Genomic DNA, 23,876 nt, shown 5'->3' with positions numbered 1-23,876 from the left:
CACACAAAATAAGACAACAATTGCAATTAAAAAAATTAATAAATAAAAAAGCTTAAAAAAATATAAAAGATAAAACACATTTACATTAAAAACAATTAAAAGCAAACCGAAACTCAAAAAAGCTTCTGGAAACAAAACGGATGAATGCAAAAATGTGAAACAAAAAAAGAAACATGAATAGAAATTACAACTACAGAAAACCAACTAAAGAACAATTATTTTTTTAAAAAATTCATTTTTTATTAAAAGCTCTCAGAAACACACAACAAATAAAAACACTTAGAAATAGAAAAATAAAGACATTCAAAAAGCTTTTAAAATCTTAAAGTAAATACAAATAAATAAAAACAATTAAAAAATACAAAAAATACAAAAAAAGTGTTTTAGGAAAAAAAAACATTAGAAATATTTTTAGCAAAACAATTGCACATTTTTACAAAAACACTAGACAAAAGACACAAAAATTAGTAAAACAAAAAAAGTTTTCAAAAAATAAAAACACAAAAATTAAAAAATAAATTAAAGCAACAAACACAAAAAAAGTTAAAGTAAAAAAAGTAAAAAATAAATAAAAGCTTTTAGATAACACACAACATAAGAAACAAAATTACAATTTAAAGAATGAATAAATAAAAAAGCTTCAAAAAACATAAAACATTAAAATAAATATTTTTCAAATTATTTTACAAATGCACAAAATAAAGAACTTACGAATAAAGATAAATACATTACAAAACTTCTAGAAACACACACACACACACACACACATAAAACACACACACACATACACTCACACACATACACACACACACACGCACACACACACACACACACACACGCACACACACATACACACACACACACACAGAAACGTAAACAATCCCACGACCCCGTACGTCGGCCATGTTGGAGGCCCTGGGGGGACACCTGTGGCCCCTCCCCCAGGTGGTGATTGACAGATGGCGGCTCCATTAGATGAAAATGAGAAGTGGCAGAAAAGAACTTCCTCTTGACCTCTGACCCCACCACTCTTGACCCCTCAGTCCCCACAGGTGCAGCCAGGCCCCTCCCCCCCCCCCCCCCCCCCCGGTGTCATCCTCCCCGGACGCCATCTTGTCTCCCGGCGTGGCGTGATTGTCGGGCGCCACGAAGGAAATGAGTGTTGTGTTGAGGGCACAGCGAGGGGCTGGCGACATAACAACTTGCTTTTGTTTACGCTCACTGTTTTCATTACGCCGCACGCCACCGCCATCATTACGCCACCGCCATCGCTCTCCTCGCCGCCAGCTGCCGCAAATCACACCTTCAATTATTCTGCTTGCAAATATTGAGTGCACTTACACCGTGCTGCACTCATTACGCCGCTGGAGCACGGCCCCGCCCACGCAGGAAGTGCCCTGCACGCTGACAGGAAGTGGGAGGTCGGAGGTCCGCCCCCTCTGCACTCCTGCTCAGGACACCTTCTTAAAGGCACAGTGCACTCAAAGACAACAATCACTGTCAACACAACAGTATGTGTACTTGTATACTTACATGTGTACTTGTATACTAACACGTGTACTTAAACACTTACATGTGTACTTGTATACTGACATGTGTACTTAAACACTTACATGTGTACTTGTATACTGACATGTGTACTTGTATACTTACATGTGTACTTGTATACTGACATGTGTACTTGTATACTTACATGTGTACTTGTATACTGACATGTGTACTTGTATACTGACATGTGTACTTAGACACTTACATGTGTACTTGTATACTTACATGTGTACTTAAACACTTACATGTGTATTTGTATACTTACATGTGTACTTAAACACTTACATGTGTACTTAAACACTTACATGTGTATTTGTATACTAACACGTGTACTTGTATACTTACATGTGTACTTGTATACTTACATGTGTACTTGTATACTTACATGTGTACTTGTATACTTACATGTGTACTTGTACACTTACATGTGTACTTGTATACTTGCATGTGTATTTAAACACTTACATGTGTACTTGTACACTTACACGTGTACTTAAACACTTACATGTGTATTTGTATACTTACATGTGTACTTAAACACTTACATGTGTACTTAAACACTTACATGTGTATTTGTATACTAACACGTGTACTTAAACAGTTACATGTGTACTTGTATACTTACATGTGTACTTGTATACTTACATGTGTACTTGTATACTTACATGTGTACTTGTACACTTACATGTGTACTTGTATACTTGCATGTGTATTTAAACACTTAGATGTGTACTTGTACACTTACATGTGTACTTGTATACTTGCATGTGTATTTAAACACTTACATGTGTACTTGTACACTTACATGTGTACTTGTATACTGGCCTGTGTACTTGTATACTGACATGTGTACTTGTATACTTACATGTGTACTTGTATACTTACATGTGTACTTGTATACTTACATGTGTACTTGTATACTTACATGTGTACTTGTATACTTACATGTGTATTTGTATACTGACATGTGTACTTGTACACTGACATGTGTACTTGTATACTTACATGTGTACTTCTATACTTACATGTGTACTTGTATACTTACATGTGTATTTGTATACTTACATGTGTACTTAAACACTTACATGTGTACTTAAACACTTACATGTGTATTTGTATACTAACACGTGTACTTAAACACTTACATGTGTACTTGTATACTTACATGTGTACTTGTATACTTACATGTGTACTTGTATACTTACACGTGTACTTGTATACTTACATGTGTATTTGTACACTGACATGTGTACTTGTATACTTACATGTGTATTTGTATACTGACATGTGTACTTAAACACTTACATGTGTACTTGTATACTTACATGTGTATTTGTATACTGACATGTGTACTTGTATACTTACATGTGTACTTAAACACTTACATGTGTATTTGTATACTTACATGTGTACTTAAACACTTACATGTGTACTTAAACACTTACATGTGTATTTGTATACTTACATGTGTACTTAAACACTTAAATGTGTACTTAAACACTTACATGTGTATTTGTATACTTACATGTGTACTTAAACACTTACATGTGTACTTAAACACTTACATGTGTATTTGTATACTTACATGTGTACTTAAATACTTACATGTGTACTTGTATACTTACATGTGTACTTGTATACTTACATGTGTACTTGTATACTTACATGTGTACTTGTATACTTACATGTGTACTTGTATACTTACATGTGTACTTGTATACTTACATGTGTACTTGTACACTTACATGTGTACTTGTATACTTGCATGTGTATTTAAACACTTACATGTGTACTTGTATACTTACATGTGTACTTGTATACTTACATGTGTACTTGTATACTTACATGTGTACTTGTATACTTACATGTGTACTTGTATACTTACATGTGTATTTGTATACTGACATGTGTACTTGTATACTTACATGTGTACTTGTATACTTACATGTGTACTTGTATACTTACATGTGTACTTGTACACTTACATGTGTACTTGTATACTTGCATGTGTATTTAAACACTTACATGTGTACTTGTATACTTACATGTGTATTTGTATACTGACATGTGTACTTAAACACTTACATGTGTACTTGTATACTTACATGTGTATTTGTATACTGACATGTGTACTTGTATACTTACATGTGTACTTAAACACTTACATGTGTATTTGTATACTTACATGTGTACTTAAACACTTACATGTGTACTTAAACACTTACATGTGTATTTGTATACTTACATGTGTACTTAAACACTTAAATGTGTACTTAAACACTTACATGTGTATTTGTATACTTACATGTGTACTTAAACACTTACATGTGTACTTGTATACTTACATGTGTACTTGTATACTTACATGTGTACTTGTATACTTACATGTGTACTTGTATACTTACAAGTGTACTTGTATACTTACAAGTGTACTTGTACACCCTTATCTCCCCAAGGAGATAAGGGGTCAAATAAGGAACGTGATAGTCATGGTGGCCACGCCCCCAAGGAGATAAGGAGTCAAATAAGGAACGTGATAGTCATGGTGGCCACGCCCCCAAGGAGATAAGGAGTCAAATAAGGAACGTGATAGTAATGGTGGCCACGCCCCCAAGGAGATAAGGAGTCAAATAAGGAACGTGATAGTAATGGTGGCCACGCCCCCAAGGAGATAAGGAGTCAAATAAGGAACGTGATAGTAATGGTGGCCACGCCCCCAAGGAGATAAGGAGTCAAATAAGGAACGTGATAGTAATGGTGGCCACGCCCCCAAGGAGATAAGGAGTCAAATAAGGAACGTGATAGTCATGGTGGCCACGCCCCCAAAGTAAAGCAAACTAACCCCAAGAAAAGTTGTTGGCCCCGCCCCCCCCGGCCAAGGCAGTCATTACGACACTGCGAGCCTCTCAGCACCAAGATGGCCGCTTGTAGCCGCGGTGCTTGATTGGCAGGAGCTGAGGGGGAGGAGGGGCGGGGGGAGGAGGAGGGGGGCGGGGGGGGGGGTGTGATGGGAACGCCACTCGAGACGTGAATTGGCGGGCCACTCCAATCAGCCTCTGGATGACAAATGAAGTGTGTCTCTCTCTCTCCCCCCCCTCCCCCCCCCCCCGCACCTTCACACGTCTCCTCGCCGTCCAGGCGCGCGGGAAGAAAAGGCGCGTTCACGTGGGAGTTTGACAGCAACACAATCAGCTTTCTATTCATCTTTAGCTAGCTAGCAGGCTAAGGCCAATTATTGCAGGACACAAAAGGTCTTTAGAGGTCTGGACTGGACAGGACAGGACAGGACAGGACAGGACAGGACAGGACAGGACAGGACAGGACAGGACTGGACAGGACAGGACAGGACAGGACAGGACAGGACAGGACAGGACAGGACAGGACTGGACTGGACAGGACTGGGCAGGACTGGACTGGTGTGTCATTTGGCCGCAGGACTACTACGAACGTGAGGAAGTTATTTGTGTGCTCTCCTCCATGGGAATGATGGCGGGACATCCAATCATCTTTGTGTCTGTGACCCCGCCCCTTCCTGTTGTTGCAATATGCTAATGAGCACCTTCCCATCCAAACAGCCGTATGGGTACCACAGTGGTATCAGTGTGGATCAATACGGGCGTGGTACCGGTGTGGATCAATACGGGCGTGGTACCGGTGTGGGTGGTCAGTGTGGGTGGATACAAGCGTGGTATCAGTGTGGCTGGATATAGGCTTGGTATCAGCGTAGGTGGATACGGGCGTGGCATCAATGTGGGTGGATACAGGCGTTGTATCAGTGTGGGTGGATACGGGCGTGGCATCTGTGTGAGTGGATACGGGCCTGGTATCAGTGTGGAACGATACAGGCGTAGTATCGTGTGGATCAATACGAGCGTGGTATCAGTGTGGATCGCTATGAGCGTGGTTATCATGTGGATCGATACGGGCGTAGTATCAGTGTGGATCGATACAGGCGTAGTATCGGTGTGGATCGGTACGAGCGTGGTATCAGTGTGGATCAATACGGGCGTGGTATCAGTGTGGATCGCTATGAGCGTGGTTATCATGTGGATCGATACGGGCGTAGTATCAGTGTGGATCGATACAGGCGTAGTATCGGTGTGGATCGGTACGAGCGTGGTATCAGTGTGGATCGATACGGGCGTGGTATCAGTGTGGATCAGTGTGGATCGATACGGGCGTGGTATCAGTGTGGATCGCTATGAGCGTGGTTATCATGTGGATCGATACGGGCGTAGTATCAGTGTGGATCGATACGAGCGTGGTATCAGTGTGGATCAATACAGGCGTAGTATCGGTGTGGATCAATATGAGCGTGGTATCAGTGTGGATCAGTGTGGATCGCTATGAGCGTGGTTATCATGTGGATCGATACGGGCGTGGTATCAGTGTGGATCGATACAGGCGTAGTATCGGTGTGGATCGATACGAGCGTGGCATCAGTGTGGATCAATACGGGCGTGGTATCAGTGTGGATCAATACAGGCGTAGTAACGGTGTGGATCAATACAAGCATTGTATCAGTGTGGATTGATACAAGTGGGGTATCATGTGGATCGATACAAGCCTGGTATCTGTGTGGATCGATACGAGTGTGGTATCGGTGTGGATTGATACGAGCATGGTAACAGTGTGGATTGATACAAGCATGGTATTGGCATGGATCGTAACAAGCATGGTATCGCGTGGATTGATACAAGTGTGGTATTGGCGTGGATCGATACGAACGTGGTATCAGTGTGAAGCAATATGGGCCTGGTATCGTGTGGATTGATATGAGCGTGGTATCGTTGTGGATCGATACCGGCGTAGTATCGGTGTGTATCAATATGGGCGTGGTATTGGTGTGGGTGGATACAGACGTGGTATTGGTGTGGGTGGATACGGGCATGGATTTGTGTGGGTGGATACGGACGTGGTATCAGTGTGAAGCGATATGGGCCTAGTATCAGTGTGGATCGATACGGGTGTGGTATCAGTGTGGATCGATAAGAGCGTGGTATCTGTGTGGATCAATACAGGCGTGGTACCGGTGTGGGTGGATACAGGTGTGGTATCGGTGTGGGTGGATACGGGCGTGGTATGGGTGTGGGTGGATATGGGCGTGGTATCGATGTGGGTGGGTACAGACGTGGTATTGGTGTGGGTGGATACGGGCATGGATTCGTGTGGGTGGATACGGGCGTGGTATCAGTGTGAAGCAATACGGGCCTGGTATCGGTGTGGGTGGATACGGGCGTGGTATCGGTGTGGGTGGATACGGGCGTGGTATCGGTGTGGATGGTTATTTGCAAATCCTTTTCAACTTCTATTCCATAGAATAGACTGCAAAGACAAGATATTTCATGTTCACACTCAGAAACTTTCTTATTTTTTTGCAAATATTACCTCGTTTGGAAGTTGATGCCTGCGACATGTTTCAAAAAAAGCTGGCACAAGTGGCAAAAAAGAGTGAGAAAGTTGAGGAATGTTTGTTTGTTTAAGAACAACATTTCTCAACCAGCTGCTGCAAGGAATTTAGGGATTTCACCATCTCTCTCTCTCTAGCTGCTTCCTTGCTACGAGGATCAAGGTATAGGGGGGAGGGGGGGGCGTCCGCAGGCCCGTTGATGGCTGTAGAGGACGATGCGCGAAGCTCAGGCCCTGCTCACATCAGTGTGTAAAGGATATCACCACATGGGCTCAGGAACACTTCAGAAAGCCACTGTCAGTAACTACAGTTGGTCGCTACATCTGTAAGTGCAAGTTAAAACTCTCCTATGCAAAGCCACAGCCATTTATCAACAACACCCAGAAACGCCGTCGGCTTCGCTGGGCCTGAGCTCATCTAAGATGGACTGATACAAAGTGGAAAAGTGTTCTGTGGTCTGACGAGTCCACATTTCTAATTGTTGTTGGAAATATTTGACATCCATCCGGATTGTTCTAGGGTGAAAGTGTAAAAGGCAGCATGTGTGATGGTATGGGGGTGTATTAGTGTGTGATGGTATGGGGGTGTATTAGTGTGTGATGGTATGGGGGTGTATTAGTGTGTGATGGTATGGGGGTGTATTAGTGTGAGATGGTATGGGGGTGTATTAGTGTGTGATGGTATGGGGGTGTATTAGTGTGTGATGGTATGGGGGTGTATTAGTGTGTGATGGTATGGGGGTGTATTAGTGTGAGATGGTATGGGGGTGTATTAGTGTGATGGTATGGGGGTGTATTAGTGTGTGATGGTATGGGGGTGTATTAGTGTGTGATGGTATGGGGGTGTATTAGTGTGGGATGGTATGGGGGTGTATTAGTGTGTGATGGTATGGGGGTGTATTAGTGTGTGATGGTATGGGGTGTATTAGTGTGTGATGGTATGGGGGTGTATTAGTGTGTGATGGTATGGGGGTGTATTAGTGTGTGATGGTATGGGGGTGTATTAGTGTGTGATGGTATGGGGGTGTATTAGTGTGTGGTGGTATGGGGGTGTATTAGTGTGTGATGGTATGGGGGTGTATTAGTGTGTGATGGTATGGGGGTGTATTAGTGTGTGATGGTATGGGGGTGTATTAGTGTGTGATGGTATGGGGGTGTATTAGTGTGTGATGGTATGGGGGTGTATTAGTGTGTGATGGTATGGGGGTGTATTAGTGTATGGTGGTATGGGGGTGTATTAGTGTGTGATGGTATGGGGGTGTATTAGTGTGTGATGGTATGGGGGTGTATTAGTGTGTGATGGTATGGGGGTGTATTAGTGTGTGATGGTATGGGGGTGTATTAGTGTGTGATGGTATGGGGGTGTATTAGTGGCCAAGACATGGGTAAGTTACACATCTGTGAAGGCACCATTAATGCTGAAAGGTACATACAGCTTTTGGAGCAACATATGTTGCCATCCGAGCAATGTTACCATGGACGCCCCTGCTTATTTCAGCGAGACAATGCCAAGCCACGTGTTAAGAATTCCACCTGAGAAGCTTCAAAAATGTGTCTCCTCAGTTACCAAACCTTTACTGAGTGTTGTTAAAAGGAAAGGCCATGTAACACAGTGGTGAACATGCCCTTTCCCAACTACTTTGGCACGAGTTGCTGCCATGAAATTATAAGTTAATGATTATTTGCAAAAAAAAAAAATAAGTTTATGAGTTTGAACATGAAATATGTTGTCTTTGTAGCATATTCAACTGAATATGGCTTGAAAAGGATTTGCAAATCATTGTATTCTGTTTATATTTACATCTAACACCATTTCCCAACTCATATGGAAACGGGGTTTGTATATACAGATATATATATATACATATATATATATATATATATATATATATATATATATATATATATATATATATATATATATATATATATATATATATATATATATATACCTGCGAAACAGGCTTGTAGGGATGGTATAGGGCTGAATAACGGATAAACCACAGAAAGCTCGACTATACATACATACACACATACATATATATATACATATTAGGGATGTCCGATAATGGCTTTTTGTCGATATCCGATATGCCGATATTGTCCAACTCTTTAATTACCGATACCGATATCAACCGATATATACAGTGGTGGAATTAACACATTATTATGCCTAATTTGGACAACCAGGTATGGTGAAGATAAGGTACTTTTTAAAAAAATGAATCAAATAAAATAAGATAAATAAATTAAAAACATTTTCTTGAATAAAAAAGAAAGTACAACAATATAAAAACAGTTACATAGAAACTAGTAATTAATGAAAATTTGTAAAATTAACTGTTAAAGGTTAGTACTATTAGTGGAGCAGCAGCACGCACAATCATGTGTGCTTACGGACTGTATCCCTTGCAGACTGTATTGATATATATTGATATATAATGTAGGAAGCAGAATATTAATAACAGAAAGAAACAACCCTTTTGTGTGAATGAGTGTAAATGGGGGAGGGAGGTTTTTTTGGGTTGGTGCAATAATTGTAAGTGTATCTTGTGTTTTTTATGTGGATTTAATTAAAAAACAAAAATAAAAAATAAAAAAAACGATACTGATAATAAAAAAAACGATACCGATAATTTCCGATATTACATTTTAACGCATTTATCGGCCGATCATATCGGCAGACCGATATTATCGGACATCTCTAATACATATTTATATATATATACATATTTATATATATATATATATATATATATATATATATATATATATATATATATATATATATATATATATATATACATAATACATATTTTATATATATATATATATATATATATATATATATATATATATATATATATATATATATATATATATATATATATATATATATATACATAATACATATTTATATATATATATAAATATGTATTAGAGATGTCCGATAATATCAGTCTGCCGATATGATCGGCCGATAAATGCGTTAAAATGTAATATCGGAAATATATTTTTTATATATATATATATATATATAAATATGTATTAGAGATGCCCGATAATATCGGTCTGCTGATACCATGCCCATATATATATATATATATATATATATATATATATATATATATATATATATATATATATATATATATATATATATATATATATATATATATATATATATATATATATATATATACATATATACCATTCCCATATATATATATATATATATATATATATATATATATATATATATATATATATATATATATATATATATATATATATATATATACATAATACATATTTATATATATATATATATAAATATGTATTAGAGATGTCCGATAATATCGGTCTGCCGATATTATCGGCCGATAAATGTGTTAAAATGTAATATCGGAAATATATTTTATATATATATATATATATATATATGTATATATATATATATATATATATATAAATATGTATTAGAGATGTCCGATAATATCGGTCTGCCGATATTATTGGCCGATAAATGCGTTAAAATGTAATATCGGAAATATATATTTTTTATATATATATATATATATATATATATATATATATATATATATATATATATATATATATATATATATATATATATATATATATATATATATATATATATATATAAATATAAATATGTATTAGAGATGTCCGATAATATCGGTCTGCTGATATTATCGGCCGATAAATGCGTTAAAATGTAATATCGGAAATATATTTTTTATATATATATAAATATGTATTAGAGATGTCCGATAATATCGGTCTGCTGATACCATGCCCATATATATATATATATATATACCATTCCCATATATATATATATATATATATATATATATATATATATATATATATATAATACATATTTATATATATATATATATAAATATGTATTAGAGATGTCCGATAATATCGGTCTGCCGATATTATCGGCCGATAAATGCGTTAAAATGTAATATCGGAAATATATTTTATATATATTTATATATATATATATATATATATATATATATATATATATATATATATATATATATATATATATATATATATATATATATATATATATAAATATGTATTAGAGATGGCCGATAATATCGGTCTGCCGATATTATCGGCCGATAAATGCGTTAAAATGTAATATCGGAAATGATCGGTATCGGCTTTTTTATTATCAATATCGTTTTTTTGGTTTTGTTTTTTTATTAAATCCACATAAAAAACACAAGATACACTTACAATTAGTGCACCAAGCCAAAAAACCTCCCTCCTCCCATTTACACTCATTCACACAAAAGGGTTGTTTCTTTCTGTTATTAATATTCTGCTTCCTACATTATATATCAATATATATCAATACAGTCTGCAAGGGATACAGTCCGTAAGCACACATGATTGTGCGTGCTGCTGCTCCACTAATAATACTAACCTTTAACAGTTAATTTTACTCATTTTCATTAATTACTAGTTTCTATGTAACTGTTTTTATATTGTTTTACTTTCTTTTTTATCCAAGAAAATGTTTTTAATTTATTTATCTTATTTTATAAATTTTTTTAAAAAGTACCTTATCTTCACCATACATGGTTGTCCAAATTAGGCATAATAATGTGTTAATTCCACGACTGTATATATCGGTTGATATCGGTATCGGTAATTAAAGAGTTGGACAATATCGGCATATCGGATATCGGCAAAAAGCCATTATCGGACATCCCTAATATGTATATATATATGTATGTATGTATGTATAGTCGAGCTTTCTGTGGTTTATCCGTTATTCAGCCCTATACCATCCCTACAAGCCTGTTTCGCAGGTCTATATATATATATATATATATATATATATATATATATATATATATATATATATATATATATATATATATATATATATATATATATATAGACCGCCGCCATGTTGGAAGCACGTATTCGTCGGAGGTTCGGCGGTGAAACGGGGAGGCGGTGAAAGGCCGCCACACCTGGACGTTGGCACAGAGGCCGCAGTGGGGTGCTGCGGTGGGGGCGCCCCGGAGGGTGTGGGGTGTGTGTGGGGGGGGGGGGGGGGGGGGGGGTCTAGTGGTGGTGGGCCGTGCGAGAGCTGGAGGTGACAGCCATTGTGAGAAGGTGTGAACGGCCGACACAAGAGGACTCAAAGTTGTTCCTGTCCTAAAAAGAGGAAGAGGACATTCAGACCCTCAAAGAGCACCCCCCCCTCGCCCCCTCCCCCCCTGCCCCCCCCAGCCCAATTAGACAAACATTAAGGTCGATTAAGAGCCCTCACGGGAACATTGGCTCTATATAATTACCTTAATGGCCGCACTCTTTCTCTCTTTCTGCCTTTTCTTTGCACCCTCAATGTCTTAAACAAACTCGGGGGGCTGAGTGGGAGGGGCGGGTGGGGGGGGGGGGGGGGCAGACAAGCGTTGACGGGCAGCAGGAGGGTGGTGGTGGGGGGGCTGGGGGGGGGGGGGGTTGCCCATTAGTCTTTGTGGCGCTGGTACTCCCACAAAGACCTCGCTTGAATCGGACCTATTGGCCCACAAACACCGAGCTGTTCCCACCGAGGGGGAGGGGGGGAGGTGCACCAGACCCCCGACTGGGAGGGTGGGGGGGGGGGGGGGAGAAGATGTCGGCCATGTTGCCAAAAACAATAGTGTTCGCCCACTTCCTGTCCGGACAGGGGTCAAAGAGTGACTTCCTGTTCGGCCGCGGCGTCCATCCCGGAGAACAAAGTCCGTCTTTGCCGGACTTCTGGCGGGGTGTGCTCCGCCGAGCGCCGCTTCCAACGCCGCTCGACTGATTGACGCGCCGCAGTCCATTGTTGAGACGCCAGCTGGCCGCCGGTGCCCGCAGCTGTGTCGCTAAGCCGGCGCCAACTGTACGAGCTGTGTGATTTTTATCTTCCACTTCCTGTTGGCGAAGGTGTGCGGCGTCAGAGACGCGTCACGCCGCCTTGAGTCTCACAAAGTGCACTCCAGGTTTTGATGTTCCACTTCCTGTTTTGGCGAAGGTGTGCAGGGTCAAAGACATACTTCCTGTTGGCGAAGGTGTGCAGTGTCAGATACAGACTTCCTGTTGGGAAAGGTGTGCAGAGACGGACTTCCTGTTGGCGAAGGTATGCAGGGTCAGAGGTGTACTTCCTGTTGGCGAAGGTGTGCAGGGTCAGAGGTGTACTTCCTGTTGGCGAAGGTGTGCAGGGTCAGATACAGACTTCCTGTTGGCGAAGGTGTGCAGAGACGGACTTCCTGTTGGCGAAGGTGTGCAGAGACGGACTTCCTGTTGGCGAAAGTGTGCGGTGTCAGAGACAAACTTCCTGTTGGCGAAGGTGTGCAGAGACGGACTTCCTGTTGGCGAAGGTGTGCAGGGTCAGAGGTGTACTTCCTGTTGGCGAAGGTGTGCAGGGTCAGATACAGACTTCCTGTTGGCGAAGGTGTACAGGGTCAGATATGTACTTCCTGTTGGCGAAGGTGTGCAGGGATGTACTTCCTGTTGGCGAAGGTGTGCAGAGATGTACTTCCTGTTGGGAAAGGTGTGCAGAGACGGACTTCCTGTTGGCGAAGGTGTGCAGGGTCAGAGGTGTACTTCCTGTTGGCGAAGGTGTGCAGGGTCAGAGGTGTACTTCCTGTTGGCGAAGGTGTGCAGGGTCAGATACAGACTTCCTGTTGGCGAAGGTGTGCAGAGACGGACTTCCTGTTGGCGAAGGTGTGCAGAGACGGACTTCCTGTTGGCGAAAGTGTGCGGTGTCAGAGACAAACTTCCTGTTGGCGAAGGTGTGCAGAGACGGACTTCCTGTTGGCGAAGGTGTGCAGGGTCAGAGGTGTACTTCCTGTTGGCGAAGGTGTGCAGAGACGGACTTCCTGTTGGCGAAGGTGTGCAGGGTCAGAGGTGTACTTCCTGTTGGCGAAGGTGTGCAGGGTCAGATACAGACTTCCTGTTGGCGAAGGTGTACAGGGTCAGATATGTACTTCCTGTTGGCGAAGGTGTGCAGGGATGTACTTCCTGTTGGCGAAGGTGTGCAGAGATGTACTTCCTGTTGGGAAAGGTGTGCAGAGACGGACTTCCTGTTGGCGAAGGTGTGCAGGGTCAGAGGTGTACTTCCTGTTGGCGAAGGTGTGCAGGGTCAGATACAGACTTCCTGTTGGCGAAGGTGTGCAGGGTCAGATACAGACTTCCTGTTGGCGAAGGTGTGCAGGGATGTACTTCCTGTTGGCGAAGGTGTGCAGAGATGTACTTCCTGTTGGCGATGGTGTGCAGACATGTACTTCCTGTTGGCGAAGGTGTGCAGAGATGTACTTCCTGTTGGTGAAGGTGTGCGGTGTCAGAAATGTACTTCCTGTTGGCGAAGGTGTGCTGCGTCAGAGACACACTTCCTGTTGGGAAAGGTGTGCAGAGACGGACTTCCTGTTGGCGAAGGTGTGCAGGGTCAGAGGTGTACTTCCTGTTGGCGAAGGTGTGCAGGGTCAGAGGTGTACTTCCTGTTGGCGAAGGTGTGCAGGGTCAGAGGTGTACTTCCTGTTGGCGAAGGTGTGCAGGGTCAGAGGTGTACTTCCTGTTGGCGAAGGTGTGCAGTGTCAGAGACAGACTTCCTGTTGGGAAAGGTGTGCAGAGACGGACTTCCTGTTGGCGAAAGTGTGCGGTGTCAGAGACAAACTACCTGTTGGCGAAGGTGTGCAGGGTCAGATACAGACTTCCTGTTGGGAAAGGTGTGCAGAGACAGACTTCCTGTTGGCGAAGGTGTGTAGGGTCAGACTTCCTGTTGGCGAAGGTGTGCAGGGTCAGAGGTGTACTTCCTGTTGGCGAAGGTGTGCAGGGTCAGAGGTGTACTTCCTGTTGGCGAAGGTGTGCAGGGTCAGAGGTGTACTTCCTGTTGGCGAAGGTGTGCAGGGTCAGATACAGACTTCCTGTTGGGAAAGGTGTGCAGAGACGGACTTCCTGTTGGCGAAGGTGTGCAGGGTCAAAGACGTACTTCCTGTTGGGAAAGGTGTGCAGAGACGGACTTCCTGTTGGCGAAGGTGTGCAGGGTCAGAGACGTACTTCCTGCTGGCGAAGGTGTGGAGGGTCAGAGGTGTACTTCCTGTTGGCGAAGGTGTGCAGGGTCAGAGGTGTACTTCCTGTTGGCGAAGGTGTGCAGGGTCAGATACAGACTTCCTGTTGGCGAAGGTGTGCAGGGTCAGAGGTGTACTTCCTGTTGGCGAAGGTGTGCAGGGTCAGATACAGACTTCCTGTTGGCGAAGGTGTGCAGGGTCAGAGGTGTACTTCCTGTTGGCGAAGGTGTGCAGGGTCAGATACAGACTTCCTGTTGGCGAAGGTGTGCAGAGACGGACTTCCTGTTGGCGAAGGTGTGCAGTGTCAGAGACAGACTTCCTGTTGGGAAAGGTGTGCAGAGACAGACTTCCTGTTGGCGAAGGTGTGCAGTGTCAGAGACAGACTTCCTGTTGGGAAAGGTGTGCAGAGACAGACTTCCTGTTGGCGAAGGTGTGCAGTGTCAGAGACAGACTTCCTGTTGGGAAAGGTGTGCAGAGACGTACTTCCTGTTGGCGAAGGTGTGCAGGGTCAAAGACGTACTTCCTGTTGGCGAAGGTGTGCAGTGTCAGAGACGGACTTCCTGTTGGGAAAGGTGTGCAGAGATGTACTTCCTGTTGGCGAAGGTGTGCAGAGATGTACTTCCTGTTGGCGAAGATGTGCAGAGACGTACTTCCTGTTGGGGAAGGTGTGCAGAGATGTACTTCATGTTGGTGAAGGTGTGCTGCGTCAGATACACACTTCCTGTTGGGGAAGGTGTGCAGAGATGTACTTCCTGTTGGCAAAGTTGTGCAGAGACGTACTTCCTGTTGGCGAAGGAGTGCAGGGACGTACTTCCTGTTGGCGAAGGTGCGCGGTGTCAGAAATGTACTTCCTGTTGGCGATGGTGTGCAGAGATGTACTTCCTGTTGGCGAAGGTGTGCTGCGTCAGAGACACACTTCCTGTTGGCGAAGGTGTGCAGAGACGTACTTCCTGTTGGCGAAGTTGTGCAGAGACGTACTTCCTGTTGGTGAAGGTGTGCGGTGTCAGAAATGTACTTCCTGTTGGCGAAGGTGTACAAAGATGTACTTCCTGTTGGCGAAGGTGTGCAGGGTCAGAGACACACTTCCTGTTGGGAAAGGTGTGCAGAGATGTACTTCCGGTTGGGAAAGGTGTGCAGAGATGTACTTCCGGTTGGCGAAGGTGTGTAGTGTCAGAGACGTACTTCCTGTTGGCGAAGGTGTGCAGAGATGTACTTCCTGTTGGCGAAGGTGTGTAGTGTCAGAGACGTACTTCCTGTTGGCGAAGGTGCGCGGTGTCAGAAATGTACTTCCTGTTGGTGATGGTGTGCAGAGATGTACTTCCTGTTGGCGAAGGTGTGCTGCGTCAGAGACACACTTCCTGTTGGGGAAGGTGTGCAGAGACGTACTTCCTGTTGGCGAAGTTGTGCAGAGACGTACTTCCTGTTGGCGAAGGTGTGCAGAGACGTACTTCCTGTTGGCAAAGGTGTGCAGAGACGTACTTCCTGTTGGCGAAGGTGTGCAGAGACGTACTTCCTGTTGGCAAAGGTGTGCAGAGACGTACTTCCTGTTGGGGAAGGTGTGCAGAGACGTACTTCCTGTTGGCGAAGGTGTGCAGAGACGTACTTCCTGTTGGCAAAGGTGTGCAGAGACGTACTTCCTGTTGGGGAAGGTGTGCAGAGACGTACTTCCTGTTGGCGAAGGTGTGCAGAGACGTACTTCCTGTTGGCGAAGGTGTGCACATCTGGCGGCGTCGAGCGTGACAAAGAGCCCTCCGAGGCCCAAGAAGTGGCGGTACTTAGCGCCACCCGTCGTCGATGTGCAGCAGCTCCCGCGAGCGAGTCACTTTACAGTCGGCGCTTTAAGCTGTCACGCCATTTTAATGGCGCTCTCACGCCGTTTTAATGGCGCTCTCACGCTCGCACGTCACGGACGGCGCCGTGTTTGGAGCTTTTGTGCCAGCCGAGGTTAGCGCTGACATGTTTCAGCAGCACAATAATGAGACACAAAAGAACGCCGCCGCTGACGGCCTACTTTGACACCGCCTGCTTGGGACCCGGCGGGGCGCCGCTCAAACACGCTGACAGGAAGTCAGCCTTTGATTATAGGGGGCGGAGTCACAACTTAGCCTGAAAGGAAACATTCTTTCATTCAACTTGCACTTATTTGGAAATATGACTTCCTTGTCCTGTTGAGGTGTAGTCAGCGCCACCTGCACGCTAACTAGCTAGATGCTCAGGAAGTGATGAGGGTTAAAGTGTAGTCAGAGCCACCTGCACGCTAACTAGCTAGATGCTCAGGAAGTGATGAGGGTTAAAGTGTAGTCAGAGCCACCTGCACGCTAACTAGCTAGATGCTCAGGAAGTGATGAGGGTTAAAGTGTAGTCAGAGCCACCTGCACGCTAACTAGCTAGATGCTCAGGAAGTGATGAGGGTTAAAGTGTAGTCAGCGCCACCTGCACGCTAACTAGCTAGATGCTCAGGAAGTGATGAGGGTTAAAGTGTAGTCAGCGCCACCTGCACGCTAACTAGCTAGATGCTCAGGAAGTGATGAGGGTTAAAGTGTAGTCAGCGCCACCTGCACGCTAACTAGCTAGATGCTCAGGAAGTGATGAGGGTTAAAGTGTAGTCAGCGCCACCTGCACGCTAACTAGCTAGATGCTGAGGAAGTGATGAGGGTTAAAGTGTAGTCAGCGTCACCTGCACGCTAACTAGCTAGATGCTCAGGAAGTGATGAGGGTTAAAGTGTAGTCAGCGCCACCTGCACGCCAACTAGCTAGATGCTCAGGAAGTGATGAGGGTTAAAGTGTAGTCAGCGCCACCTGCATGCTAACTAGCTAGATGCTCAGGAAGTGATGAGGGTTAAAGTGTAGTCAGCGTCACCTGCACGCCATCTAGCTAGATGCTCAGGAAGTGATGAGGGTTAAAGTGTAGTCAGAGCCACCTGCACGCTAACTAGCTAGATGCTCAGGAAGTGATGAGGGTTAAAGTGTAGTCAGCGCCACCTGCATGCTAACTAGCTACATGCTCAGGAAGTGATGAGGGTTAAAGTGTAGTCAGCGCCACCTGCACGCTAACTAGCTAGATGCTCAGGAAGTGATGAGGGTTAAAGTGTAGTCAGCGCCACCTGCACGCTAACTAGCTAGACGCTCAGGAAGTGATGAGGGTTAAAGTGTAGTCAGCGCCACCTGCACGCTAACTAGCTAGATGCTCAGGAAGTGATGAGGGTTAAAGTGTAGTCAGAGCCACCTGCACGCTAACTAGCTAGATGCTCAGGAAGTGATGAGGGTTAAAGTGTAGTCAGAGCCACCTGCATGCTAACTAGCTAGATGCTCAGGAAGTGATGAGGGTTAAAAGTGTAGTCAGCGCCACCTGCATGCTAACTAGCTAGATGCTCAGGAAGTGATGAGGGTTAAAGTGTAGTCAGCGCCACCTGCATGCTAACTAGCTAGATGCTCAGGAAGTGATGAGGGTTAAAGTGTAGTCAGCGCCACCTGCACGCTAACTAGCTACATGCTCAGGAAGTGATGAAGGTTAAAGTGTAGTCAGCGCCACCTGCACGCTAACTAGCTAGATGCTCAGGAAGTGATGAAGGTTAAAGTGTAGTCAGCGCCACCTGCATGCTAACTAGCTAGATGATCTATAATGTAGGAAGCAGAATATTACTGAGAGAAAGAAACCAGCCTGTGGGAGGTTGTTTATGTTGGTGCACTAGTTGTAAGTATCTTCTGTTGTTTATGTTGATTTAATACAAATAAATATATATATATATTTGTCTTTTTCTTGCACTGCCCGGTACTAATCGATCCACGGACCGGTACCGAGCCACGGCCCGGTGGTTGGGGACCACTGATTTATTTGACTTCTTCTTCTTCTCCTCCTCCTTCTTCTTCTCCTTCTTCCTCTTCTTGTTTTTTCTTCTTCTTTTTCTTCCTCTCCTTCTTCTTCTTTTTCTTCTTCTTCTTCTCCTTCTTTTTCTTTTTCTCCTTCTTATTCTATTTCTACTCCTTCTTTTTCTTCCTTTTCTTCTCCTTTTCCTCAGTCTTATCCTTCTGCTTCTTCTTCTTCCTCTTCTTTTTCTTCTCCTTCTTATTTTTCTTTTTCTCCTTCTTATTCTACTTCTACTCATTCTTCTTTTTCTTCCTCTTCTTCTTTTTCTTCTCCTTCTCCTCCTTCTGCTTCTTCTTCTTCTTTTTTCATCTCCTTCTTTTTCTTCCTCTTCTTATTCTCCTCATCCCCCTCCTCCATTTTAGCCTTCTTCTTCTTCTTTTTGTTGTTGTTGTTCTTTTTCTTCCTCTTCTCCTTCTCCTCCTTCTTATACTTCTGAATCGTCTTATTATTCTTTTTCTTTTTCCTCTTCTTCTTCTTTTTCTTCCTCTTCTCCTTCTTTTTCTCCTTATTTTTCTACTTCTACGAATTCTTCTTTTTCTTCCTCTTCTTCTTTTTCTTCTCCGTCTCCTCCTTCTTATCCTTCTTCTTCTTCTCCTTCTTTTTCTTCCTCTTTTTCTTCTTCTTCTTATTCTCCTCATCCCCCTCCTCCATTGTAGCCTTTTTCTTCTTCTTTTTGTTGTTGTTGTTCTTCTTTTTCTTCCTCTTCTCCTTCTCCTCCTTATACTTCTGAATCTTCTTATTATTCTTTTTCTTTTTCCTCTTCTTCTTCTTTTTCTTCCACTTCTTCTTCTCCTTCTTTTTCTCCTTCTTTTTCTACTTCTACTCATTCTTCTTTTTCTTCCTCTTCTTCTTTTTCTTCTCCGTCTCCTTCTTATCCTTCTTCTTTTTCTTCCTCTTTTTCTTCTTCTTCTCCTCATCCCTCTCCTCCATTTTAGCCTTTTTCTTCTTCTTTTTGTTGTTGTTCTTCTTCTTTTTCTTCCTCTTCTCCTTCTCCTCCTTCTTATACTTCTGAATCTTATTCTTCTTTTTCCTCTTCTTCTTCTTCTTTTTCTTTCTCTTCTTCTCCTCCTTCTTATCCTTATGCTTCTTTTTCTCCTTCTTCATCTGCTTCTTCTTCTTCTTCTTCTTCTTTTTCTCCTTTTTCTTCCTCTTCTTCTTCTTCTCCTTCTCCTCATCCCCTTCCTCCATTTTAGCCTTCTTCTTCTTCTCCTTCCCATTCTCATCATCCTCTTCTTATTCTTCTTCTGCTTCTCCTTCTCACCCTGCCTCTACTTCCTTCTTCTTCTTCTTCTCATTTTCCTCTTTCTCTTCCTCCTCCTCTTCCTTCGTATTCTTCTTCTTCTTCTTCTTCTTAATATTATTATTATTATTATTGTTATTATTATTATTATTATGGGCCTGCTGCATTGCAAGCGCCCTTTCACATGCAATGCAAGCAGCCCATGTTATTATTATTATTCTCATGTCATGTCTCATGTCATATGTCTCATGTCAAATGTCTCATCATGTCTCATGTCATGTCTCATCATGTCTCATGTCAAATGTCTCATCATGTCTCATGTCAAATGTCTCATCATGTCTCATCATGTCTCATGTCAAATGTCTCATCATGTCTCATGTCAAATGTCTCATCATGTCTCATGTCATATGTCTAATCATGTCTCATGTCAAATGTCTCATCATGTCTCATGTCAAATGTCTCATCATGTCTCATGTCAAATGTCTCATCATGTCTCATGTCATATGTCTAATCATGTCTCATGTCATCATGTCTCATGTCATATGTCTCATTATGTCTCATGTCATATGTCTCATGTCATATGTCTCATGTCATATGTCGCATGTCATGTTTCATCATGTTACATGTCATATGTCTCATTTCATGTCTAATGTCATATGTCTCATCGTGTCTCATGTCATGTGTCTCATCATTTCGCATGTCATATGTCTCATCATGTCGCATGTCATGTCTCACATTGTCTCATGTCATATGTCTCATCATGTCTAATTTCATATGTCTGATCGTGTCTCATGTCATGTGTTTCATCATGTCGCATGTCATATGTCTCATCATGTCTAATGTCATGTCTCACATTGTCTCATGTCATATGTCTCATCATGTCTCATAATGTCTAATGTCATATGTCTCATCATGTCTCATGTCATGTCTCACATTGTCTCATGTCATATGTCTCATAATGTCTCATAATGTCTAATGTCATATGTCTCATCATGTCGCATGTCATATGTCTCATCATGTCTCATGTCATGTCTCACATTGTCTCATGTCATATGTCTCATAATGTCTCATAATGTCTAATGTCATATGTCTCATCATGTCGCATGTCATATGTCTCATCATGTCTCATGTCATGTCTCACATTGTCTCATGTCATATGTCTCATCATGTCTCATAATGTCTAATGTCATATGTCTCATCATGTCGCATGTCATATGTCTCATCATGTCTCATGTCATGTCTCACATTGTCTCATGTCATATGTCTCATCATGTCTCATAATGTCTAATGTCATATGTCTCATCATGTCGCATGTCATGTCTCACATTGTCTCATGTCATATGTCTCATCATGTCTCATAATGTCTAATGTCATATGTCTCATCATGTCGCATGTCATGTCTCACATTGTCTCATGTCATATGTCTCATCATGTCTCATAATGTCTAATGTCATATGTCTCATCATGTCTAATGTCATGTCTCACATTGTCTCATGTCATATGTCTCATCATGTCTCATAATGTCTAATGTCATATGTCTCATCATGTCACATGTCATGTCTCACATTGTCTCATGTCATATGTCTCATAATGTCTAATGTCATATGTCTCATCATGTCGCATGTCATGTCTCACATTGTCTCATGTCATATGTCTCATCATGTCTCATAATGTCGCATGTCATATGTCTCATCATGTCGCATGTCATGTCTCACATTGTCTCACGTCATATGTCTCATCATGTCTCATAATGTCTAATGTCATATGTCTCATCGTGTCTCATGTCATATGTCTCATCATGTTACATGTCATGTGTCTCATTTCATGTCTCATGTCATATGTCTCATCATATGTCATGACGTTTGTCTCATGTCATGTCATGTCATATGTCTAATGTCATATGTCTCATCATGTCTAATGTCATATGTCTCATCATGTCGCATGTCATGAGTCTCATCATGTCTCATGTCATGTCTCATCATGTCTAATGTCATATGTCTCATCATGTCTCATGTCATGTGTCTCATGTCATGTCTCATCATGTCTAATATCATATGTCGCATCATGTCTAATGTCATATGTCTCATTATGTTTCATGTCATATGTCTCATGTCATATGTCTCATCATGTCTCATGTCATGTCACATATCATGTCTCATCATGTGTCATGTCGTTTGTCTCATGTCATATGTCTTATTTCATATGTTGCATGTCATATGTCTCGTGTCTCATGTCATATGTCTCGTGTCTCATGTCATATGTATCATCATGTCCCATGTCATATGTCTCATCATGTCTCATGTCATATGTATCATCATGTCCCATGTCATATGTCTCATATCATATGTCTCATATCATGTCTCATCATGTCTCATGTCATATGTATCATCATGTCCCATGTCATATGTCTCATATCATATGTCTCATCATGTCTCATGTCAAATGTCTCATCATGTCTCATGTCATGTCATATGTCTCATATCATGTCTCATGTCATATGTCTCATATCATATGTCTCATCATGTCCCATGTCATATGTCTCATATCATATGTCTCATCATGTCTCATGTCATATGTCTCATATCATATGTCTCATGTCATATGTATCCTATCATATGTCTCATGTCAAATGTCTCATCATGTCTCATGTCATGTCATATGTCTCATATCATATGTCTCATCATGTCTCATGTCATATGTCTCCTATCATATGTCTCATCATGTCTCATGTCAAATGTCTCATGTCATGTCATATGTCTCATATCATATGTCTCATCATGTCTCATGTCAAATGTCTCATCATGTCTCATGTCATGTCATATGTCTCATATCATATGTCTCATCATGTCTCATGTCAAATGTCTCATCATGTCTCATGTCATGTCATATGTCTCATATCATATGTCTCATCATGTCTCATGTCAAATGTCTCATCATGTCTCATGTCATGTCATATGTCTCATATCATATGTCTCATCATGTCTCATGTCAAATGTCTCATCATGTCTCATGTCATGTCATATGTCTCATATCATGTCTCATCATGTCCCATGTCATATGTCTCATCATGTCTCATGTCATATGTATCATCATGTCCCATGTCATATGTGTCATATCATGTCTCATCATGTCTCATGTCATTTGTATCACCATGTCCCATGTCATATGTCTCATTATGTCTCATGTCATATGTATCATCATGTCCCATGTCATATGTCTCATATCATATGTCTCATCATGTCTCATGTCATATGTATCATCATGTCTCATGTCATATGTCTCAAATCATATGTCTCATGTCAAATGTCTCATCATGTCATGTCATATGTCTCATATCATATGTCTCATGTCAAATGTCTCATGTCATGTCATATGTCTCATCATGTCTCATGTCAAATGTCTCATCATGTCATGTCATATGTCTCATATCATATGTCTCATGTCAAATGTCTCATGTCATGTCATATGTCTCATCATGTCTCATGTCATATGTCTCATATCATATGTCTCATCATGTCACATGTCATATGTCAAATGTCTCATCATGTCTCATGTCATGTCATATGTCTCATATCATATGTCTCATCATGTCTCATGTCATGTAATGTCTCATATCATATGTCTCATCATCAGAGCTTTATTATTTGTCCATTCTTAACATGTACAAGACACATAAGAACTGAAATTACATCATGTCCCATGTCATATGTCTCATGTC

General features: G+C 41.8%; 2 protein-coding genes across 2 annotated transcripts; both read right to left on the bottom strand.

Moving 5' to 3' along the window:
- Nucleotides 1-14,697: 14,697 nt before the first annotated feature.
- Nucleotides 14,698-17,008, bottom strand: LOC133640896 (uncharacterized). Its single transcript, XM_062034579.1, has 4 exons — nt 16,923-17,008; nt 15,701-16,855; nt 15,571-15,610; nt 14,698-14,727 (listed from the first exon to the last, which is right to left on the bottom strand). Exons 1-2 carry the CDS (start codon nt 17,006-17,008, stop codon nt 16,054-16,056), a joined length of 888 nt encoding a protein of 295 aa, XP_061890563.1. The 3' UTR covers nt 14,698-14,727; nt 15,571-15,610; nt 15,701-16,053.
- Nucleotides 17,009-18,321: 1,313 nt separating this feature from the next.
- Nucleotides 18,322-21,527, bottom strand: LOC133640399 (uncharacterized). The gene has a single exon (XM_062033790.1). It carries the CDS (start codon nt 20,104-20,106, stop codon nt 19,738-19,740), a length of 369 nt encoding a protein of 122 aa, XP_061889774.1. The 5' UTR covers nt 20,107-21,527; the 3' UTR covers nt 18,322-19,737.
- Between the last annotated feature and the right edge of the window lie 2,349 nt (nt 21,528-23,876).

Source organism: Entelurus aequoreus, linkage group LG23, assembly GCF_033978785.1.
Source record: "Entelurus aequoreus isolate RoL-2023_Sb linkage group LG23, RoL_Eaeq_v1.1, whole genome shotgun sequence".
NCBI lineage: Eukaryota > Metazoa > Chordata > Actinopteri > Syngnathiformes > Syngnathidae > Entelurus > Entelurus aequoreus.
This window is presented reverse-complemented; position numbering and strand designations above follow the sequence as displayed.

What these genes read in the sequence shown, in the direction of transcription:
- LOC133640896 (XM_062034579.1), bottom strand. Translation starts at nt 17,008, where the DNA reads ATGTCAGCGCTAACCTCGGCTGGCACAAAAGCTCCAAACACGGCGCCG. An exon ending in GAGAGCGCCATTAAAACGGC is followed by an intron (nt 16,856 to 16,922) that starts GTGAGAGCGCCA and finishes CGCTCGCGGGAG; the next exon opens with CTGCTGCACATCGACGACGG.
- LOC133640399 (XM_062033790.1), bottom strand. Translation starts at nt 20,106, where the DNA reads ATGGAGGAAGGGGATGAGGAGAAGGAGAAGAAGAAGAAGAGGAAGAAA.